General features: G+C 33.9%; 2 protein-coding genes and 1 long non-coding RNA gene across 9 annotated transcripts in view; 1 reads left to right on the top strand and 2 right to left on the bottom strand.

The window, feature by feature from the left end:
* LOC105227075 (uncharacterized) overlaps positions 1-21,665 on the top strand; it is a 142,309-nt gene extending 120,644 nt beyond the window's left edge. For all 7 annotated transcript variants that reach the window (XM_049460261.1, XM_049460256.1, XM_049460259.1 and 4 more), the window contains one exon: positions 750-21,665. In XM_049460261.1, coding sequence (XP_049316218.1) covers positions 750-1,561 — 812 coding nt within the window. In that variant the 3' untranslated portion in view covers positions 1,562-21,665. The remainder of the gene's footprint in view (positions 1-749) is intronic.
* LOC125779611 (uncharacterized) overlaps positions 1-21,907 on the bottom strand; it is a 49,728-nt gene that overhangs the window by 21,028 nt on the left and 6,793 nt on the right. The window lies entirely within an intron of this gene.
* Positions 5,395-6,478, bottom strand: LOC125779495 (uncharacterized). The gene is made up of 2 exons (XM_049460854.1): positions 5,886-6,478; positions 5,395-5,522 (listed from the first exon to the last, which is right to left on the bottom strand). Exons 1-2 carry the CDS (start codon positions 6,476-6,478, stop codon positions 5,519-5,521), a joined length of 597 nt encoding a protein of 198 aa, XP_049316811.1. The 3' UTR covers positions 5,395-5,518.

Genomic DNA, 21,907 nt, shown 5'->3' with positions numbered 1-21,907 from the left:
ACATTTAATTTACTTATCGCTTACAGCTGCTGCTGGCTACTTGCTCTCGAATGTTCCTTTTACTATGGAATAACTGGAAAAGTGTTTATCTGATTTATTTTAAATTCTATTGATCACCATTTTTTTATCTCTTTGTTTTAATTTTTCGATTTTTGTGAAAATTATCAACATTATTGGCAAATACATTAATACATACAATACATTTCCAAAAATTTAAACTCGTCGTTTTTAACTTTTATCCGAAGCAAGTTTTCCTGCAACTATACTCCAGCTGCCTTTCGCAATAGGGGTACTAAATATAAAGTTTGTCTGTTTTGTTCTTCTACCTATTGCGTAATGTAATATTAACGGAAACATAGTTTAGCTTCTATTATGTTCATTATGTCGTTAGTTATCTTGAATTGTAATAAGGTAGCCTTGCGAAATTGAAGAAAACTTGAAGTGCATGTACTTGCAGGGCCAAGATATGTTGGTAGTTTAATAATTCTGGAGCCACTAAGAAGTACAGTAAAAATGTTGGACCATTGATTTTTCCATATTTTCACATTTTCATAACACTTTTATTGTAATTTTGTTATTATTGTAATTGATTTTATTCCGATTTTAGCTATTATTTCTTCTGACCATGGAATTAATTCTTATATCTATAAATGAAATAAATGGATTCAGCCACTACCAGTAGTAGTTTTAGCATTATGCACATTAACAGCGATTAAATAATTAATCTTCAATATTTTTCTATTTTTTAGACGATCATTATGAGAAGCATCCAAATGAAGTAGTGAAAAATGAGGAGTTGACCTATAATAGCGGGGCAGCGTCAATGAAACCATGGTCTTTTTGGACTACCATTAGTACAGCAACAAGTTGGCTTGTCTTCAACATATACAAATGGTTATTGAAACGAAGTAAAACCACAGAAGGTATATTGTTTCTATCGAGATTTTCCAGCAATTGTGAGTACGGAGAAAGATCACGGACGGCAGCACAACTACAGAGCGAGTATATTCAAATTATAACTAAAGTGTTACAACTTTACCTGCAGTGCTTTGTAAAACTTAAGTATTTAGTATTTAATTACTACGTCTTAATTATCTCTATTAATGTAATAGTTGCTGCAACTATATATGGGTTACAATTTGATATACAAAACACCACCATGAAGGATAAAACACCTCAATTAAAATTTTATTCAGCAACATGTGGATCAAAGTCATGTTCAGCTGTTAAATTTGTAATCGCGTCTCATTTTACACTCGCCATATTTAATCCAAAAGTAAATCGAAAATTTTTGTTTATGTATTTGGCTGGGTCTGTTAAACCCTTAAGATGTTATTCGGCAGGTTTTATTTTTTTATTGGATGACATATGTACATCTCCTAACTCGTTTACTCCTGTGACTATTTCTGCGTTTAGTTCTAAATATTTTCTTATAGTCAGGCGACGAGCAGACCAAATTGCATTAAATACCGGCATGCAACAAAATCTCAGTCTGTCACTGATCAAAAACTCCCACAGTCAAATATTTAGCGTTAGTGTAAAAGTGAAAAAATTTCGGTGAACATTTCAAGAGAGGTGTCTTTTAATAACGTACCATAACCTTAAATTAAAGCTAATATTTAGAATTAACTAGCTTCAGCGTTAAACAGGTATAATGAGGTATAAAAAATTAAATATAATGTATGGGTTAAATGTTCTAATATTGTGGATACATGGTAATTGCGTTGTATATACATTTGCACCTATCTCTACTCTAGCTTCACCGCTTGTACATATATTACTGCTATTATAAAAAGGTCTGTTTTTTTCTTGGTTTACCAAAAAAAATTTCCTTAAATATTTTGTTAAATGATTTGTAGAGATTTCTGATGATATATACTTAATATGGCCGCAAAACCTAACTTTGTAGGGCAATGAAGTTCGCTAATTCAGATCAGCTAAGGAAACAGAAATGGTGTGGGATTTTATTAACAAAATGCAAAGATCTTCTATTGTCCAAAAAAAAGCTTAGACCGCTATGATTTTCAACACGATTGAAAAGAGAAAATTGTAAGACAATTTAGCCTAAATAAACTTAGTGATGAGAAATCTAGCATTAGCTAGAAATCGAAACGACTGATGTCAACAGCTTTCCCTAATATAAAAAAAGTAGTAGTGACCCTTCTTCTGTCCTAAAAAGTCTTTAAATTTTGAATAGGTTAATTAACATTTCTGTGTGTAATAATATATATTACTTCGATTCTTAATGAAAGGCATTGTCTTCTCTCAGGTAAGGTCATAAACTGCAGCTGTCATACAAATTTTTAAGTCTATACCTGTTTCATAAAGGCCCACCACCACCAGATTTTTGTGGTGGCAACTGTATATGCAGTTTCGTTATCATAGCCACGAACTGGCAAAGCCTTATACCATGTTCCGACCAAAACTTTGAAGTGACTGAATTATATTTAATCTAGTTGGAGATCTTAAAAAACAAATGTTTTTTAGTAACAAAAAAAATTGTCATCGTTTGATATTTATTACAAGAAAACATTATGATGTCGCTTGCAACAGTCGTCTTGCTTTAAATATTTTCCATTTAATGGAAATAATGGACGCATATGAGAAGACCACAGATGGTTGCTGGAAGACATTGAGAAAACGACCGTTAGTGTGCTAGCCTTTACACTAGATATATGATTCATTTTTTAAACGGTCAATCTTTTGATTAAAGAAGTCGATTGCAAGGTTAATTCAGATGCATTGCTTTAAATTCGTTTGTATGTTTACATTTCTTTCTTCGAATTTTTTTGTATTGTTACAACGTCAGTGGCTCAAACGTATAATTGGACACTAAGTATAAGATTATTCAAATGCCGACATTTCTCCTCAATGAGAAGATTTCCAAAAAGTTTTGATGCAGAATTGTAGATTATGAAAATACCTTTTAAAAATGTATAATACTTATGATCTTTTACTAAAAAACTTTTTTCTAATTAAAAAAAAAAACTAAAATCAACAAAATTCTTGACAAACGTATAATTGGACATTCATATATAATATAAAAGTTTTAATACTTGGACGCGAAACTTTTTGCTTTTATTACTGTTTCTAAACGTCGGGGCATAGACTGCACGAGATTCGAGCAAAATTCTGGAGTTTTGATGTTCCACTCACGTTTGATTCCCTGCTTCAACTGCTCTATTGTGTTGAAAGTGGATTGATAGAGCTTACGGGCAAGTTCTTCCCTAACATGCTCTATAATGTTAAGATCTGGCGACAGTGCAGGTGTTTGTAACAGTGATGGACAATTGTGAATGAGCCACATTTTCGCTACGTGTGAAGTATGCTTTGGATCGTTGTCCTGATAGAAAGCAAATTTGTCCAATATCTTCAATTTATCCGCACTTTACTTCACATTTTGATTCAAAATGTCCAAATATTGGAATCGATTCATTTTACCCTCTATAAAATGAATGTTCCCTACTTCTGCACTAGAAACACATCCCCACACCATTAACGAACCTCCCCCATACTTAACCGTAGCCCGAGTATTATTAGGCAAAAACTCAGTTTTTGACTTTCGCCAAACAAGATGTACGTACATATGTAGACCTGATCCATGTAGGTTAAATTTACTCTCATCAGTAAACAATACCTATGAAATAAGTGATAAGATAAAAAATAATCAAGTTTTTTCAAAATTACCTTGTTCCAAAAGTGAGACTTTTTCAACAAATACTCTTTACCAAATTTCACCCGTGCAATTTTATTCTTTTTACTGATATACGGTTTTTTTCTGGCTATTCGCCCATTGAAATTATTCTTCATTAACAGGTTGCGAATGGTCTCGACAAAAACCTCTTTTTTTAAATTCTTGTTGACCATATTTTTTAATTCATTCACCGTTGTAAATGGTTTTGTTTTTATTTCTCTCAAAATTCAACGCTCATCATAGTCATTTAATTTCTTTCCTTGGCCAATACGACTTTTATTTTCTACTTGAAAATTTTTAACATACCGGTGAATAATAGCATGAAATGTGGACGGGCATGGGTCAACAATTTCGGCGATTTTACGCACGGATTTACCCTCTCCATATAATTTTATAATTAAATGCCGCGTTTCTAAAGTCGTTTGCTGTTTTGGTTGTTCCATTTCAATATTTATCTGAACTTTGAACACTACACTTGCATACTGATTTATCATTTGCCTTGGAATTAACATGAATTCACTCAGCTGAAAAAATAACGGATCCGAAAAACCGTTTCCAACAATAACTCGGCATCTGCACTATTCGTCCAATTGTACGTTTGACGGGAATTTTATTGGCTTTGGTTTCTTTTTTAATTTGAAAAACAGTTTTTTAGTAAAAGATCATAAGTATTATACATATTTAAAAGGTCTTTTCATAGTCTACAATTCTGCATCAAAACTTTTTGGAAATTTTCTCATTGAAAAGAAATATCGGCATTTGAATAGTCTTATAGTTAGTGTCCAATTATGCGTTTGAGCCACTGTATATACTACCACTTGATCCCCTTTCATCAAGCAATTGCGAATCTCCAAGCTTATTTATACCCACAATCGTTCGGAGCAAGGCTACAATTGTTTTACCATATGATCAAATTTGATCAGGATTGAATTCATACAACGTCCGGTGTGTTTAACGTTTACCCACACGGCGCTTAAAGCCACAGTATATCAAATCAATGCGTTGATCAACGCCGTGTAAATGACACGCACTTTTCAGTACAAATTAGCAGTGTGGAATGGACACACTAACCACCTTGATAGTGCCCGAAACCCATCTAAATCCTCTGTCGTATTTTGGGTTCGGCGCCCGGTTGCAATGCAACTCCACATTTAACTGACTAAAGTGTCAGTTCTTCCCTCATTCGAGTTTTAACCACAACCACCACGATACTTCCCGAGGGGCCAGCCCACATGAGTAGATTAGAGCGAACTCCAAGAGCTCTTGTTTCCGGGGGTGCCTGAAGTAAGTCTCCGGTTAGATCTCGGAGTCGAAAGTACTACCAGTTGAGCCTCCTTACTGCTCAGGACTTGTGACCAGGGGTTGGACTTCACACGCATACCCCATTCACACAAGAAGATAACCCAAGTTAAACGCCTTCGCGGCCTAAAAAATTCATGGGAATACCTGCCCGAACAGTTCGGCATTCCAACTAGTGGAGATTACACCGCTAACATCTAAATGTCCATTAGTCCAGCTGATCCCCATACCCTGAAGATACCTTGCGTCCGAGTACATCGGGCAATTCGCAATCACATGAACCCAGTACTAAGGGGTTATATCCACTTGCGAGGCAGAAAAAACGCGTTTTTTTGTGAATTTTTTCCAAAGAGGCATTTTATTTTATACATTAATGAAAAAAATGTACTTAAACAGAATTTAATGTACTTTACAAATCAGCGGTTTATTTAAAAAAATATTGGATTTCCTAGATCCTGTAGATGATCTGCGGAGAGACGTCCAAAAAAAGGTGCTTGGCGGTGAGCAAGATATCTCTGGTCCAAATTATCTGAAAACCAAAAACCAAAAATATTTAGTTTTGTGATAAATAAATACAGGTAATGATCGAAGGTCTAGTCAAAATTTTGATTTTTGACAAAATGGCGACGGTTCAAAAAAAAATTCAGTTTTTCATGAAAATTTTTCACTTCAAAGTGGCTTAAAAAATCGAAATTATTGTCCAAATTCTTATTCCTTCGATCATTACCTGAAAAATATATCTGAGTAAGTCGTGTGAAAATTTCAAACCGATCGGTTTAGCGGTTTCGGAGAAATTTTGCTCACCGACTCTGAAAACACGGTTTTGAGATAAACGCGTTTAAAGTTTCGGGAACGATTTACACTAAATGAAAAATTTTTTTTTTCAACTTACATCGTGTCATCTATTCCAGCACCATAAGAGGAACCCTCTGCTTCGTCGTTTGCCTCCAAAACGTTTAACTGTTGTTGTCTACGAGCCATCCTCCCCTCGCGCGTCGATCCTTGCGCTCTTGCGTCCGAAATTGAGATGCGCTCTGCGTCCTCTTTACTCACGTAGGAATGAGCATTGGGTCCAAGTGATAATCCCATAGCATTCATATAATAGAGAAGAGATGTTTTACCTTCATTAAAGACCCCGGCTGCAATGTTAGCAGCTATTTCTACAATTTTAGAGCCAGCTGGAATAATTTTTTGAGTTATTTTCCATATCAGCTGATTATAACTTTCATTATTGTTCTGGGTAAAACCACCAACGCATCGTTCCAATAATGTTTCGTTACTCAGATCTTCGTAAATTGGAAAAATAGCTGTTGCAACATCAGTTGGTAAGGCCTCATAATCATGTTTATAGCTGGGCAAAGTTCCCAAGGCTCGCGCTTTTTGCCACGAACACCACGAGTTTTCTCCTATAGGGCAATTATCATGCTGAGGGTTTTTATCTGTAGAGCAGTTATGAAAATAAGATGCCCAAATGGCTTTATACATACTTTCAACAGAATCACAGTGTCTCCTAATCGCTAAACCATAGTAAACAGTTAATTTATCAATAAGTTTCCCAGTCAATTTACCTTTGCCACCAAGTAACTTTTTTTTTTTTTTCCATTCTTATCTTCTATTTCTTGTACTGTATTATTTACTATGTCTCTTAGCCGTTTGCCCATTCTTTTTTGAACATGCCCAATACATTCTTTCTTCGTTACTTCTGTCTCACCATAAGGAGCAGCCTTCAAAATCCCCGAATAAGTTTTGGAGTCACCATCACCGACGTAGTTTCTAAAACGAACTTAATACTTTTCCAATGAACGTTTGAACATGGTTATAACAGCATCAACTTCCATTTTTCTTGATGACCCATCGTGGTTAGCTGAGCATACGTCTTTGTGCTCTATCCACCATTCCTGATATTCAGCAGTATTCTTGTGAGATTTCCAAGGCTCGCATTGCTTACAGTAAGAGCTTTTAACTAAAAGATCAATTATTTTTCCACTGTAGTAGCCAATTAGAGATGTAACTCCAAATAGAGAAGTAAATCCCCTTTTTTTCCAAGTTCCATCTCCCGAGACTGTTAAATCACTCTTATGTTCATCACCCTGATGTTCAGACGTAGCATTCATTTCCTCAACACAAGCTTTTTTTAAAAGTTGATCTGTGACTACTGACACACATTCGTGGATATTTTTAACGATCATATCATATGAAGTTTGGAGCAAAAAAGCTGGCATGTCCATTAGCCCACAAAATTGAGTAGCACCTTTCAAACCTAACCCAAAGGTTCTCATCACAAATATAAATCGTCGATTTATTTCATACGAGTGTTTGATAAAGTTACAAGAGTTTACACTACGAGGATTACATTTATCACATAAGATAACAATTTTAAAACCAAGTCCACGCTCTGATGCTGTTTCAAATTTTACTGGCTCATGACAAGTTTTACACAATACATACTCGCTAATAGCCGTAAACACAGTTACAAAATTTAAAATTCTATATTCAACTGACGTATCGCGAGTTACAAATATTTCCTCTTGCGCTTTAAATTTTTTTGCAGAGGCGCTGAAACTGCTCTCATCATATTCCGCGGTTTTCGGATTAAAAATGCTCTTCCGTTTATTTCTTCGAGACAACTGTTTATTGGAAGTTCTACGAGTTTCTCTGCTAATTTTACGAGGCATTTTTTACTTTTAATTAATGAAACTATACACACTGAGAAATACACAAACTGAGAACAAACACGACTTGTCTACGTGGAAGTTCACTTCTAACTGATGAATTCACATATTTTTAACTTAAAATTCCTCAACATAGGTTTCAGGTATAAACTAGACTTTTGTATTATGATCTTAGGGTCCCAAACATAATGTAAGTCAAGGACAAAAGAATAAAAGCTACCAGAAACAACTGCTATTCCGGCTCGTGCTCCGCCTACTTTCGAACGCTCGGGAACGTTCTTAGTAATACGCTTATATCTCCGACACTAATTGTCGAATAATTTGAAATTTTCAGAGAATATTCTTGAATATATGTACATTCAAAAAATGAAAATGAAATGAAATGAAATTTTTTGAAAATTACAAGTGGATATAACCCCTTAAGACCGTACAACGTTGCATCGAAACGATTTTTCACAATATTGCAGTTCCTTAAATGACACAAGCTACATAGAAGCCCATATATCGAACAGCATTAAATGCGTCCTATTTTACCTATGACCGCCTGCATGCCCTCTTTCATTCTCAGCAAGTGTGGTGTAAAGCACATTCTTTAACTCATGGTCAGCCCTAGATATTTGATTTGCCGACAATCGGTGGACGAACCGGCGACAATCTGGCCTTAAGCAGCATTGTCCCAGTTTTTTTCCATCGATATGTCCACCCTCACACCTAAACCCCCAAGTATTTATAATTTCTAAAAACTGTTCAAAAGTAGTTCCGCCAAAGAGCGATTTCTAAACACCCAAGCTCCTCCAGTGGTTGTATCACTCGATCCCTGCTTAGGTAATCAAACGCCGTCTCGAAGTCAACAAATATGCCAAGGACATAATTGCTGACGCTCTCACTTACAACATTCTAAACGTAAAACCAATCATCCTCTACACTGCGTCCTTCCCTAAACCCAAGCTGCCTATCCGACCACATACCCTCTTTAGCTCCTGAAGCCGTTCCACCATTACTCTTTCCAGAACTTTTCCAAGTACTGGAAGAAAACATGCGCGATAAGCACGAAGATCGCTCCTGATCTTATCAGGGGACCTCAGGGAACATCAGGAGAGGAACAACTCTAGCTTTTTTTCACTCACATGGAAATTATCCCTCCCAAACGCACTTATTATCATAAGTAGCCTCCATGTATTCCGGAATGAACTTCCACAAGTTTTTGCACAACTTATCGTTCAAACCATCAAAACCTGAGGACCGTTTAGACCTAACCAGACCAAAGACGTACCCCAACTCTCCATCATTTAACGAAGGGACAGGGAAAGAACGCGCCTTATGGAACCCCCACACACTCTCTCCACTGACTCGTACGACTTCGACAGATCCTATAGACTTGACCCCAGGGATCGTTTATATTCACATCAACAAAACTCGTCCAATCCCCTTCCTTAACTCTAAGTACCATATCTTTGTATTCCATCCTCACACAACTAAATACATACCTAAGCTGGTACAGCCTATCAGAATTTGACCATCGGGCGCGTTGAAACTTACGCCTCAATCGCCTGATAGTTCTCGCCTTCAAGATTAGCCCACCCCCAACTCATCAAAATCCATAATTTGAATGAAATTATGACCATTCAATCCCCTCCCTCCCTTAATCTCCCACCTAACATCAAATGCCCTACTTGTTGACTGATTGATAAACGTCACGTTAATATCACTCACACCCCAGACCCATCAAACGCATACCACTCGCTCGGCTCATTCAAAATGTGGAGGCTATTAGCCACCACTCATTCACTTAATGCCTCGCCTCGACTGTGGCTCTGATATCCAGACGTATGCCTGGATACCTTACTAAACTAAACCGAGGACGAGGTATTCGCATCCAACCCCAGTATAAATGGACTACCATCTACAAGAAGTAGCAGCTTATCCACGTGTGCCGGGTAGGGCTCTAGGGGCTCGTTAAATTTGCAGTATAAACTAGCAACAACCATTCTATTGAACACCCCTCTGTAGCAATACAAATACCTAGCTGTGAAAAATCCATAACTACACAATCGTAGCATGAATTATTCACAACAATTGCAGCATTATCCTCAAGGTCAGTGAAGTTCTTAAAACTCCCAGAAAAACCCCGAACCACACCTGTAGCAAGGCAAGTTTACACCCACTCTCAGTCATACAACTCGCCAACTCACACAGTACGGTATAAGAACCCTGGCAGTTTAAATGAATAATCCCTCCCTTTAGATTTGGTCCAACACTCAGCCACTCTGTGGTCGAATCCCATACACCGGAAGCAGCCAACGACGCAGCTATCCGGTGGCACCCGGAATGAGAACCACTTGATGTAGCACCTTCTTGCCTCCAGGACAGCGGAGATCAGACAATCCGCACAAAGGCTGGGGCGTAGCCGTCGGTACCGATGAGGCCGGCATTGACCTTTCCGGTGGCGAGGAATATCTCCCCAAACATTCTCTAAGAGCGTCGACTTGTCCGCGAATGTGGGAATTCTCGGTAATAACCGCCATTAGGAGTGCTTCAAATTGCGAGGCAAGCTCCATCAGCCCGTTTGCGCTACCACGCGGAGGGGACCTTAACGGCAGGAGTACCCGCCCCTTTCTCTTCTCCACCCGACGTGGAATCGTCTACTACTGAAAAAGGTTTACTCGCCCAGAAAACATTCGCGGTCACTAACTCGAGCAACAACACTACTATCGTGTGCCTCCGCCGATTGCACACGCTACAGGCAATAGCGGTGCTAACTCGACAGAGTAAACAAATGACCGCACAAATGAGAATGCCAGAAAATCACAAGAAAAAAGTCACTATGAAAATTGCTCCTATCCGTCGACAGTCAGCTAATTGAATGCTACAATCTTTTTATGTTCCTGTAAAGATTGATCTCGAAATGAAAGGACATATTTTTGTTAAGATTGATCTCAAAAAAAAAAAAAAATACGTTAATTTGTCTACCGACTTTTACCATGCGAAAATATGCTCTTTTGTATTGGTTAGAACGTATACACTTCCCTTTCAGCAAACATTGCGAATCTCCAAGCTTATTTGTGCCTGGCCTGAAATTGTTGTACCGTCTGATCAAATTTGATCAGGATTGAATTGGAGCAATTTTCTTTATGTTCTTGTAAACTTGATCTGCATATGACTTATGTTTATCACCACTTTCAGCATGAGTTTGGTAACATTTACTATGAACATTAATAAATGCTATATTAGCGTAAAAACGCAACTTTTTACGTCATACACAGTATGTGTATAATCTACTATCAACTAAAGGGCGCATTTAGTTTATTCTAATAAAAGAACAAACATTTATAATATGTGACCTGGTCTACGAAAAGGGAGCTAACGTGCGAAAACTAGTTTTCTGGGAAACAACTCGTTTCGTCAGTTTGTGAAAATTGTCAGTGAAAATTGATTTTTTGACACCTAAGCCCCCTTTCCGTAGATCAGGTCACATATAGAAAAGTAAACAGAAAAAAAGAAACCCCATATTATTTTGTACAAGACTGTATATATATGTACGTATGTATATCTATGCCATTAACTATTACTATTTATGTATGACATCATTCTTGTAGATCATTTTTCTTTCCATTGTATAATTACTTAAAATGGCAGCAACATAATAGAAGACATTTTATTAATTAGGACCACTAGACATATATATCTAATCTAATAAATGCTTAGTTTGTATGTTGACTTAACCAGATTTAATTGATGGGCTATACTAGTAGTATGTCTTCAGAAAATCTACTTAAAAAATATTACAAGCTGGATTGTTCGTAACATGTAAAATTTAAATACCACCTTGTGAGACTTTGTTTTATACATATGTACATATAAGAGGGACTTCATCCTATATAATCGCAGTAATATATATATTATATATAATGCAATATAATAAAATAATATAAAATAACGCTAACATAAAGAAAATAATATACTCTTAAAGATATTAACAATAACGCAAATATTCGTTTATGTTCTATCAGTTTATTATCGGCGATTTTTCAGATTGAATAAACAGTGAAGTTGTAACTACTCAACTGGTATAAATACGCTAGAATTGTCTTCTAAGGAAAAATTCATATAAAATCGTTATTCCATTGTTAGTTATTATTGCTCCTAAATTTTTGAGGGCTGAAATACATTATTTAAAGAGCAATGTCTTTTAGCTTTAAAAATTGTGTCATATATTTTTGACTTGATTTTAAAAAAATTTGCTTAAGGGGCTATACCAGTGTGACAGTTTCAAAAAAAGATTTTTTTTTCTTTTTCGACAGTTTATATGTTCAAAAATATTCTGTCGAATCGGCAAGGTCGTATCTTGGATAGTTTTTGGATCATAGATAAATTGATACGAGAGAAAGCTGTCAAACTCCCATTTTTTAATACATGTGCCGATGATGCCACTGCTGAAAAATGTGAGATTGGGCATTTTATATAACTTTTGAGTATTGTACAATTTTCACTCTACCACTGAGGTATGCAAAAAGCGGGTTCCCCAGTAGGCCTATATCACCCATATATATAAAGAATTTTATAAACAACTGACTTCTAATTCTGCAGAATTTCAATAACGCACTATTTTTGGCCGTTCGTTTTAGCGCTATTCTTCTGGCATCCCGCCTTTTTCACTAACTGCTGATAGACTATACCCTGATTGTGTTTTGTTGCCAGCTCAGACAAGCTGCCGGCTGACAAGCGAGAGAACCGGAAAAGAGTTTCTCATGAATTTATCTATACCTTCTAAAGAGCGACCGCTGGCAGGCACAAAAATATATAAGTGAAACTTCAAACGCGTTTTTCTCAAAACGACATTTTTCAAAATTGCTGACATCATAGCTCAACGAGAAATTGACCAATCAACTTCAAATTAAAACTGAGTATTGTTGAATATATTTGCTATACAATGACCTATGATCTTTTTGATTGGTTGAAAATTGTCAATTTGGCATTAAAAAACGATAATTTTTCAGCCTAAGAACGATTTTTTTTTTCAAAATTACTCCATTTTGTTAATTTTTGATATTTTTCAAAGATCCGTAGGTCATTGTATAGGAAATATGTTTAAGTTTAACAAACCTTTTGAACCTCTTTGTTTCAGCTACTCATTCGGCCGGAATCATGTCAGCAGTTGGGCACTTGTTTTTTGCACCTCCGAAGACCTTACCTTATTACGTACAAAGAAGTTCGAAACAATCGATGTATTTTTCTTTAAAATACACGAAAATCGTCTAATTTTTCATGCGTTACACCGGTATTGTCCCTTAATAAAGTTTTGAACTATAATTGATCTCACATAAGATGGACCTAATTGGACAGGCGCGAATCTCTCCGAATTTTTCCATACTGAGACGTGTATTTATTTTACTTCATAATGGTTTTACTTGAATCTTTGACACCAATTTTATTTTAAAACCAAATAAATCGGATTTGGCTAATTATGTCTGTCCATAAAAATATTTCAATAAGTGAACGCGCCATGTGACACTGTTAATCAAACTGTTGATTGTATTGAACAGGCGATGACTTTGATTGAACTCCGATCCCAAATAACTTTCTACAGAATTATTTTTGTGGGGAGCTCAGGCAAGAATTTGGGCCGAATTCATGGCTAGAGCCGAGATGGTAAAAAAAAAAATAATAATAATGAACACAACGCAAAATATTTCATTGTTGACAATAATGATGATCGCACTTAAAAATATATAAATTTAAATACTTTTTTTAGCCAGTAAATTATTTTATTTTTGAAAGGTTAACACAGAATAGCATTGAATAAGGTTTCTACTTGACTTGAAAGATATTTCGTTTTGATTCAGCTCCAACTGAAACTCCTTGGGATTACCATCACTAACCCATGGAGATCCATCTAAAATAAAATGGACAAAAACAAAAAGTTTTATTAATAGATAATCTAGGCACTAGGCAACAGCTGTACAAACTTCATTGAAATCTAAACAAAAAAACATAGTTTTGAGAAAACGCAGAATTTTTACATTCAATTCGCCTAAAGTAATAAAAAAACTGCACACAGTGAAAGAGAAATGACTAATAGAAAATGGCCAAATTAAAACACGCTACTAGACACAAGTGTACACAAAACAAAGCAATTAAACCTCTCGTAAATCTTGGGGAAATCAGACTATATATGAATTAATAACGTTAACAATGCTTGCTATAACTTCTTGGTAAAAGATTCAATTCAGGACTTAGTTTGTTATTGTTCATTATATTGTATTATTCAAAAGCTGATGAAAACCTATAATTTGTTTTATTTAAACTAATAGCGGGATTCTGTAACCAGTCTCTAGTCTCTATTTGAGACATTTTGAGGCAAAGTCTCAATTTGAGACTAGTTACTATTCACAAAACAGTCTCTAGCGTTAGTCTCAAAATATTGAGACCAGGTAGTTAGCAGGTCACAAAACTAAAAAGAATTCTTGTCTGCCATTTTGAATATACTGAATAGAGATTATCATAGATATTAATCGATTGTCGTTTCTTTATATTTTGTAAGCAACTCAAACACGAAAAGATGAAAAATAAATAAATTTTACATAAATTTCGTAAATATTATGAAACAAAGTCAACATATATTTTTATTTTTATTGATGATTATGTTTTTTGACTATGTTATAGGAAATTTAATATTTGTTATCGACATATTTATTTTCATTCAAGTGTAAAAACATCTCTGAATAATGAAATGTAATAGATTTTGTGACTGTCACTTACAGAATAGCAATATCATCTCAAGTCTCAAAAATTGTCTCTAACTTAAAATCTCAAATTTAGAGACTTGAGACTGTTTCAAGTTACAGAATCGCACGGTAAGAGAAATGTGTATAATCAAGAATAAGCTTAAGACTTATACGTATATTTATCCGATTTTAAATTTTTTGTTACATATACACTTTACGTACACGCATCATCTATTTACATAAGAACCCGTACTAACCGTGTAGGTAACAGTAGTACATACTAGGCTTAGTAAATTGGCTTTCATTGATGGAATTAGAAAGAAAAAATCAAGGCAGTATTAAGTTTTATGTGAAGCACCCTCGTTGAGGGTAAGTAGGATATGGTTAAAATGGCGATTCATGCAGTTGTCGTTGTCTTCACTCTGTATTGACCAAATCTTAATTAAAATATCTAATGTAATGTAAAATGCTAATAGACAACGGTAGCTGAGTTATCGAGAATAATATAACAGACACAGGTGTTTTTCTTTGGCGTCGTTGGCAGTCTATGACAAAGTTTGAAACATTTTTACGAGTATAAGTATAGTCTTTATTTTAATAACAAGTACTATATAGAATAGATATTTACATAATCATATTTGCATATTAAACTTACTCACAATTTGTGCGCATAAATACATACAGTCAGCGTCATAGGTCTACAAGCAGCTAATACAAAAAAGTTTGTTTTTAAATAACTAATTTATTAAATTGAAATTGTATTATTCTTATTAAAGATGACTTCAAAGTCTGTGCTTTTATTTCACGCGATTATTTTTAAAATTTTCGACGTTGATTAGCTCATCAAAAGTGCATAGGTGAGCAAAATTCAATTTTTGATAATGCGACTCCATCAAAGACCGGTTCATATCAGTGGTTTGGTGAATTCAATAGAGGTCGTAGATCACTTCAGGAGGATTTTCGGGAAGGTCGTCCAAAATCAGTTGTTCTTCCGGAAGCTTTTGATGCTGTTAGCAAACTGATATTGCAAGATCGTCATGTGACCTTTCGTGAGATTTAGATATAGGCATTAGTATGATCAGCATACATTCAATATTGCATGAACATTTGACTGTAGCAATTTTTTTTTACGTAGAATTCCACGTAACTCATCGCTCAAAAATATCTTGTGTTGTTTGGCCTATAGAAGTCTTTCAAAATGAGCAGAATCTAACTAAAGTTCTCGCACGAAGAACTTGTCGCAACCATATCACTAAAAACCCCCTTTTGAGTAGTACACAACCATTTTTTTTTTTGCCAGTTGTCTCACTAAATCAGGAGAACCAACCGCCGAATACGGTTTTTAATAGTCCTTTTTTTCCTTACTCCTGAAATTTAAAAAGTAATCTACGCACAAGCACTTTACATATGAAGTTTTTACTGTCTAATATTTAAATTATGCAATTTAGAAACTGTATCAAGAGGTATTTAATTAAACGTAAAAGCATATACGTCTCCTGAGTTTTCATTTCAGACCACTCTATAATTATGACATTTTTGTGTTTCTGTTTACTTGATATTGTGTGTTTTCGTATTTTTGTTTCAAAAAGAGTCCCACAATGCTCTTTGTGCTTAAGATTATTATCATGTTAGATTTTACAAACCCAAAATTTCGGCACTTAATCGCTTTAAAATGCCCAATTAAATACGCCTATTTACCGTTGCTTTCAAAAACTGCAAGTTGCCGATGCCACTGTCTGACATCACAATCTCCATTCTTCACATTGAATGAAAACATGCTCTTCTCAAATTTCTGCTCGCAATAACTACAGAAATATTTGGCAAATCTTCCCACTACACACGTGCAATTGATGATGCTGCTAGTTGTGTATTTTTCTTTACCGCATGCAATATTGAGCGACTCCCATGGGCAGTGAGCTTCGGTAGGCGGCTATCGAGGTTTTGACGTGATAATTTTTGTAGATTTGAAGTTTTTTTTTTATCCCGGTTTAGACTGAACAGTGCGATCTTCCAATCAAACGCCCAATTTCGCGGTTTTATTTCGCTTTTTGCCAAAATTTATTAATATTGTTTCTTTAGTCGAACCAGCTAAAAAACACATTAACAAAAAGTTTTTAACGCGTACTATAACCTTTAAGTACTGAGGGCTTGTAGACTTTTGATCGCTTCGATAGTTATGTTCAAAAATAAAAGTGTCGTTATCTCGTTTATTTGGCGAACATATGCAGACAAATTTGGCGTCGTCATTTTACTGTTAATCATGTATAAGAAAAAATTAAATTTGAATTCAATAAATTATTTAATTTAAAAAATATTTTCAAACAAACATTTTTGTATTAGTTTTTAGAAGACTTATGACGATGACTGTATGTAGCATTGCTGGTTACAATCAAATTATGTGTTCACATCCATATGCACACAGTAAATGGAAAAGTAAAACATTTTTGTTTTAATAACTTAAGAAATTTAGAACGACTTGTGTTGAGCAGGATAAAACAACGCTACTGTGAGAAGCGGCAATAAGCGATACTTTATAAGTGAATGGTGTAAGTTTTAGCTTAAAAATAGTAAACGTAAGGAAATTGGAGAAGACGGTGCTTAATAATTTAGGTATTGAGGCAAAATAATAGTAAAAAAACTTTAAAAAATGTAAGGTGGAAAGTCCCAAACGGGGCTAAAAATAGCTATACAAGGTTCCCTTTTGATTTCGTTCCTGACTTAAATGTGAACGCAAAATTGTACTAGGAATAGTAAACAACTTTTCTGTAATATAATATAAACTTATGAAAATTATATAAGGAGAAAATATAACACGAAACCCGCAGCTATTGTATATATATATTTTTAAATATTTATAATTATGAATGTTGTTTAAGAAATTTAAAATAAGATACCTATATATGAGTTAGACTGAAACTTTTTTTTAACAAATTTTCGAAACCTTATGCCTATTATTTTCTTTTACCCATACAGTATATTATTATATCTCATATATGTATGTATGTTCTTTTTCTTAATGAGAAATTATAAAAAAATTTGTATTAAGAATGTAATCTCTCATCAAGAGGTCTCAGTGTGACCCTCCGAAAAATCACTGATTTTAGCGATTTTAGTTTGTAATGTTGAAATCGGTCCGGTCTTTTTTTTTTTATAAACGAATACAAAATTATTGTTTTTATGTTTATTTATTGAGTATATAATAGCTAAATAAATTATTGAAATGACACGTAAAAACAAGGACCTGTACGATGCCCACTATTGCGGCCGCAATTTTAATCTAATAAAAAAATTTCAAAAAGATTATGAATCTGTAGGAAAGTCGCTATCGCGCTATGGAAGCTTGTTTTTTGTTTTGAAATTTGACGATATGGTGGCGGTTTGAACAAAAGGTATCGAATTTAGCCCATTTTTCGTAGAAAAAGATAGGAAGATTTCGAAAAAAAGTTTCCATAGCGCTATAGAGAATGACATTAAACATGTTCCCTCATAATTGGAACTAGATATCTTCAAAACTCTTCCCTTGAGAGTGGAAACCGGTTTGAAAAACACCAGTTTGAGAACAACGCGGTTAAAGATTGGTCGCTCCGTTCCCCATTCTGTTCCATTTCTACAAGAAACGCTGAAGCGACCGTAATAATTTCAGTTTCGATTTCAAAATTTGAGAGAATGTTTATTACAGTGTAAACTATCCGATAATGCAACAAAAAATTTTTTTTTTTCGAATATTCCACACTGAGACAATCCCTTAACTTAAGACCGTTGAGCGGCGATCATACAAAAATACGAAGGAAATATCAAAAGCTTTATGATCTGATCAACAGAAGTTGAAGCTTGCATGATCATACACTTACGCAATTATATATGAAATCCGTATAGCTAGATACTATTACTTGCCAATTTTAATGAATGTCGAAACTCTCCCTAAGTGTTTGACCCAATAAAGTATTTAGAAGTTTCTCCTAAAATAGGTAAGTTCAATCACAGCCATGACACAGAAACACCGGAAAAGCAAGAACACTGCGCAGTTGAAAAATTAAACATTCCTATTGTTGGCTTTATACAGTCAAATCCATAATTTTAATTTAGAATAGACAAAAAAAGGAAACATATTTATTTGATACATATTTGAAGTTTGTAATTCACAGTTAATTATCAATTTCAGGTAAATATATTTCGATGCTGTGATCAGAATTAATTTTTCGGGTTTTAAGATCATCAAAAATTAATAAAAACGTTCAATTTTTCGTTGCAATTGTAATCTATAATAATTTAGGGTCATATGAAATTTTAAGCCTTTGCACTTGAGAGGTGATTTTCATTCACCATGGGGTGTGCTGTCGCAACTCGACTATCGCTCACCACTTGCTTTGCTGTGGTAACTCGATACGCGAGACTGTTTTCGTTAACTTTCTCTCATTATCATCTTAAATATGTAAAAATGCATTTAATATTAAAATATACAAGTTTTATTTGTTAAGTATGTAATAATTTTAAGTTGGAGGTAAGAAGGTATACAAGTACGCTACAAACGCTGCGAGTTGCTGGTGCGCCTCGCGAAAAAGCTCCCGAATGCAAAGGGTTAATAGAAAATACTGTTTAATCAAAAGTTTCATTATATTCATGGGTGTTGTGGAATCCAAGACAGAATTGCTTAGCTGTCAGAATTGCAAACCTATTCTGATTTTAAATGGTGTCACAGAATCTGATCGGATTTTCGTCTTTTCGAACATACGCAAAACCAATATTCGAACCAGCTGTTTACTAATGTAACAAAACTTTCAAATGAATACATTTGAAAGCAAACCTATTATATTAGAGTTTTTAATAAGTTTCGAATAAAAGGAAGATTTTTAGAGATAACATTTATCGAATGAATAAAGACGCATTTGGGTGTTAAATTACGTTTATTACGTTTTGTAAATCTTCTTTAAGGGGGAGACTGCTTTAAAAGCTTTAAAAAATTGAATTCTTCTTTGCTTAAATCTCTTTAAAAATTATCTAAGAATACTATCCCAAAGTTATAGATGGGAATTCGAAATATTGTCGAAGCTAGAAGGGAAATAGTGACTGAGCGTCTAGCAGATATATGAGAACGTGGGCAGGTTTTTCATTTTTACGTTTTTTCTTAATTGGGGGGGAAGGATAAAAAAAACTAAACGTCGTATGGATTTGGGGCAAAGTTTATTATCTTTGGCATTAAATTATCTTCTATTTAAACTGAAATATACCAAGAAAAGTTAAATTTGAACATATGTATGTTTACAGTAAAATTTTTTTAGACAAAAACCACTCTTTCAAAATTTAAAAAATTTTAGAATTTTACACCTTTTTTTGATATTTTTAGAGTTTAACTTGAACATAAGTTATTAAAAAATATGAATCTCTTTGAATTTTTTGTTTCCGATGGAAATCGTCTGGCATATGCACATGCGATAAGCATCTGACAATTGCTTTTCAAAGGCAAATGTAAAAGATTCCGTATCAAAAAAATTTGCGGATGATGTTTAAATATATAACTATAAATTCCAGAAATTTCGCTGCAATCATTTATTTCTTTCCTTCCCAAAAAAAAAAAACTCAAAAACCCGCTTTTTTAAGCTTCTAAAAAAGGCTCCCCTCTTAAATATCCGCATTTTTTTTTCAAAAACTCAATAATTAAGACATTTCGTGTTTTTTATTATGTTTTCTCCTATAGAAATTAAGATAAATAATTCCGCAACAATAAAATAACTTGATTTCTTAACTTACATTTGAAATCTGTGTGCGACTATCTTCTTGATTTGTTTCTGACAACAAAACCGATAAAATTGGTTTCCGAAACACCCAAAACCGGTACAAATTCTGTTTCGAATATCAAACCAATAATATGTAAATTCGTGACATCTATTGCTCTTTTTGATCGGTTTCAATTCCGGTTTTCGATTCCGACAACTATCAGATTCCACAACACCCCTGATTTTCAAGCAGTAATGTGAGTTATGCAACAATATAAACAAAAGAAAAAATGAAACGGTTTTGAACATTGTTTATCAATATTTTTATTTATGAATTGGCATTTGCTTTATTTCTTTACCCAGTTCTTAGTTATAATAAGGAAATATCAGCTTTCCGCAGGTATACTCAAAATTGAATACGTATGTACATAATCACAGACATTTATACATGGATATGTTAGTGACTAATAACTTACTATCAGGGGCGGATCCACGGGGAAGGGGAGCTGCGGAGAGTTCCCCATTCACCGCGCTCTGTCCCAGCCCTCTTCACTTTTAAACATTAAATATTGTATTACAAATTACTATAAAAATGTATGCGATCTTTTGTATTAGAGGTTGTTGTTTTTGTTCTTGTAACGACAAAAAACCATCCCGATTTTTTCCAAACACTAGCACTTCCCGTCTCCGCTGGAGATAGTGCGAGACATCATCTATAGAATTAGAGAATTTGATTTTTACATATGGAATGTTCTACTTTACATGGCTAGACAACATTATACCGTGAAAAGGATTGGTATCTAAAATTGTGACTTCTTTATGCTTATAATTTTTTAAAAGTAAATAGGCTTTAATTTTGTAAACAAATTAAAATATTTTGAGTGGAAATAAAAACACCTGTAATACAACACATGCATGTGTTAAAATGCTTTTATAGTATATATGTATCAGTACATTTATATGAAAGACCGGCATGAATAAATGTATAATAAATTGTAAAACTTTTCAACATACAGCTTGCTTCAATTCATTTGCTTAAGATACTGAAATATGATTATTAAAATAAATAATAATTCACTGAAATTTCAATTAACATTTAAGACTATATACTAATCGTTGATGTAGCATATTACGCGATTAGTCCAAATTAAAAAAAAAATATATATATACATATATATATATATATAAATAAATAAATAAATAAATAATGAATATACATAACATAATTGTGAAACTATAACACGTGAATTTAGCAATGAAACAAAGAAAAATCTTGAATGGTCGAAAAATAATAAAATAAATAAAACAAAAATTTATAGAACGTATGTATTAATTCAAAATACTTATATACATATATAAACATAAAATTGTACAGAGTTTTGAATCCAATTAATTTAAAAATCTAATTAGGAAGTAACATCAACCAGATCGAGAAAAAATATGGAAAAGAAATTAAATTAGGAGCATTCATAGTATTAAGTTTAACTCATGAATATGAATATAAATGATTGTTATGTAAGCAGATAATAAAGGAAATACATTTTGGCAAAAAAAAACTCAATGTTTTCGTAAGGGAGATTAAATTTAAATTGATTCAATTCCAAAATAAGTTATTTATTAATCCTTCCAAGAAGACAAGACTTTTTCTTATTACACAATTGTTTACTGAGTCAAATTTTTATTTACAGTACCTTATATATTTTTTATTATTCGGAAATCAGCGAATATAAATGTAAGGGGGTTATTCTATAAGCCGTTGCGCAATTAAAGGTGTTCGCCATCGCAAAAATGCCACTCTGTGAG

Source organism: Bactrocera dorsalis, chromosome 6, assembly GCF_023373825.1.
Source record: "Bactrocera dorsalis isolate Fly_Bdor chromosome 6, ASM2337382v1, whole genome shotgun sequence".
NCBI classification, from domain to species: domain Eukaryota; kingdom Metazoa; phylum Arthropoda; class Insecta; order Diptera; family Tephritidae; genus Bactrocera; species Bactrocera dorsalis.
The sequence above is the reverse complement of the archived record's forward strand: the minus strand, read 5'-3'. Positions and strand labels throughout refer to the sequence as shown.

Coding starts and splice junctions, on each gene's coding strand:
- LOC125779495 (XM_049460854.1), bottom strand. CDS start 6,478: ATGTATAAAGCCATTTGGGCATCTTATTTTCATAACTGCTCTACAGAT.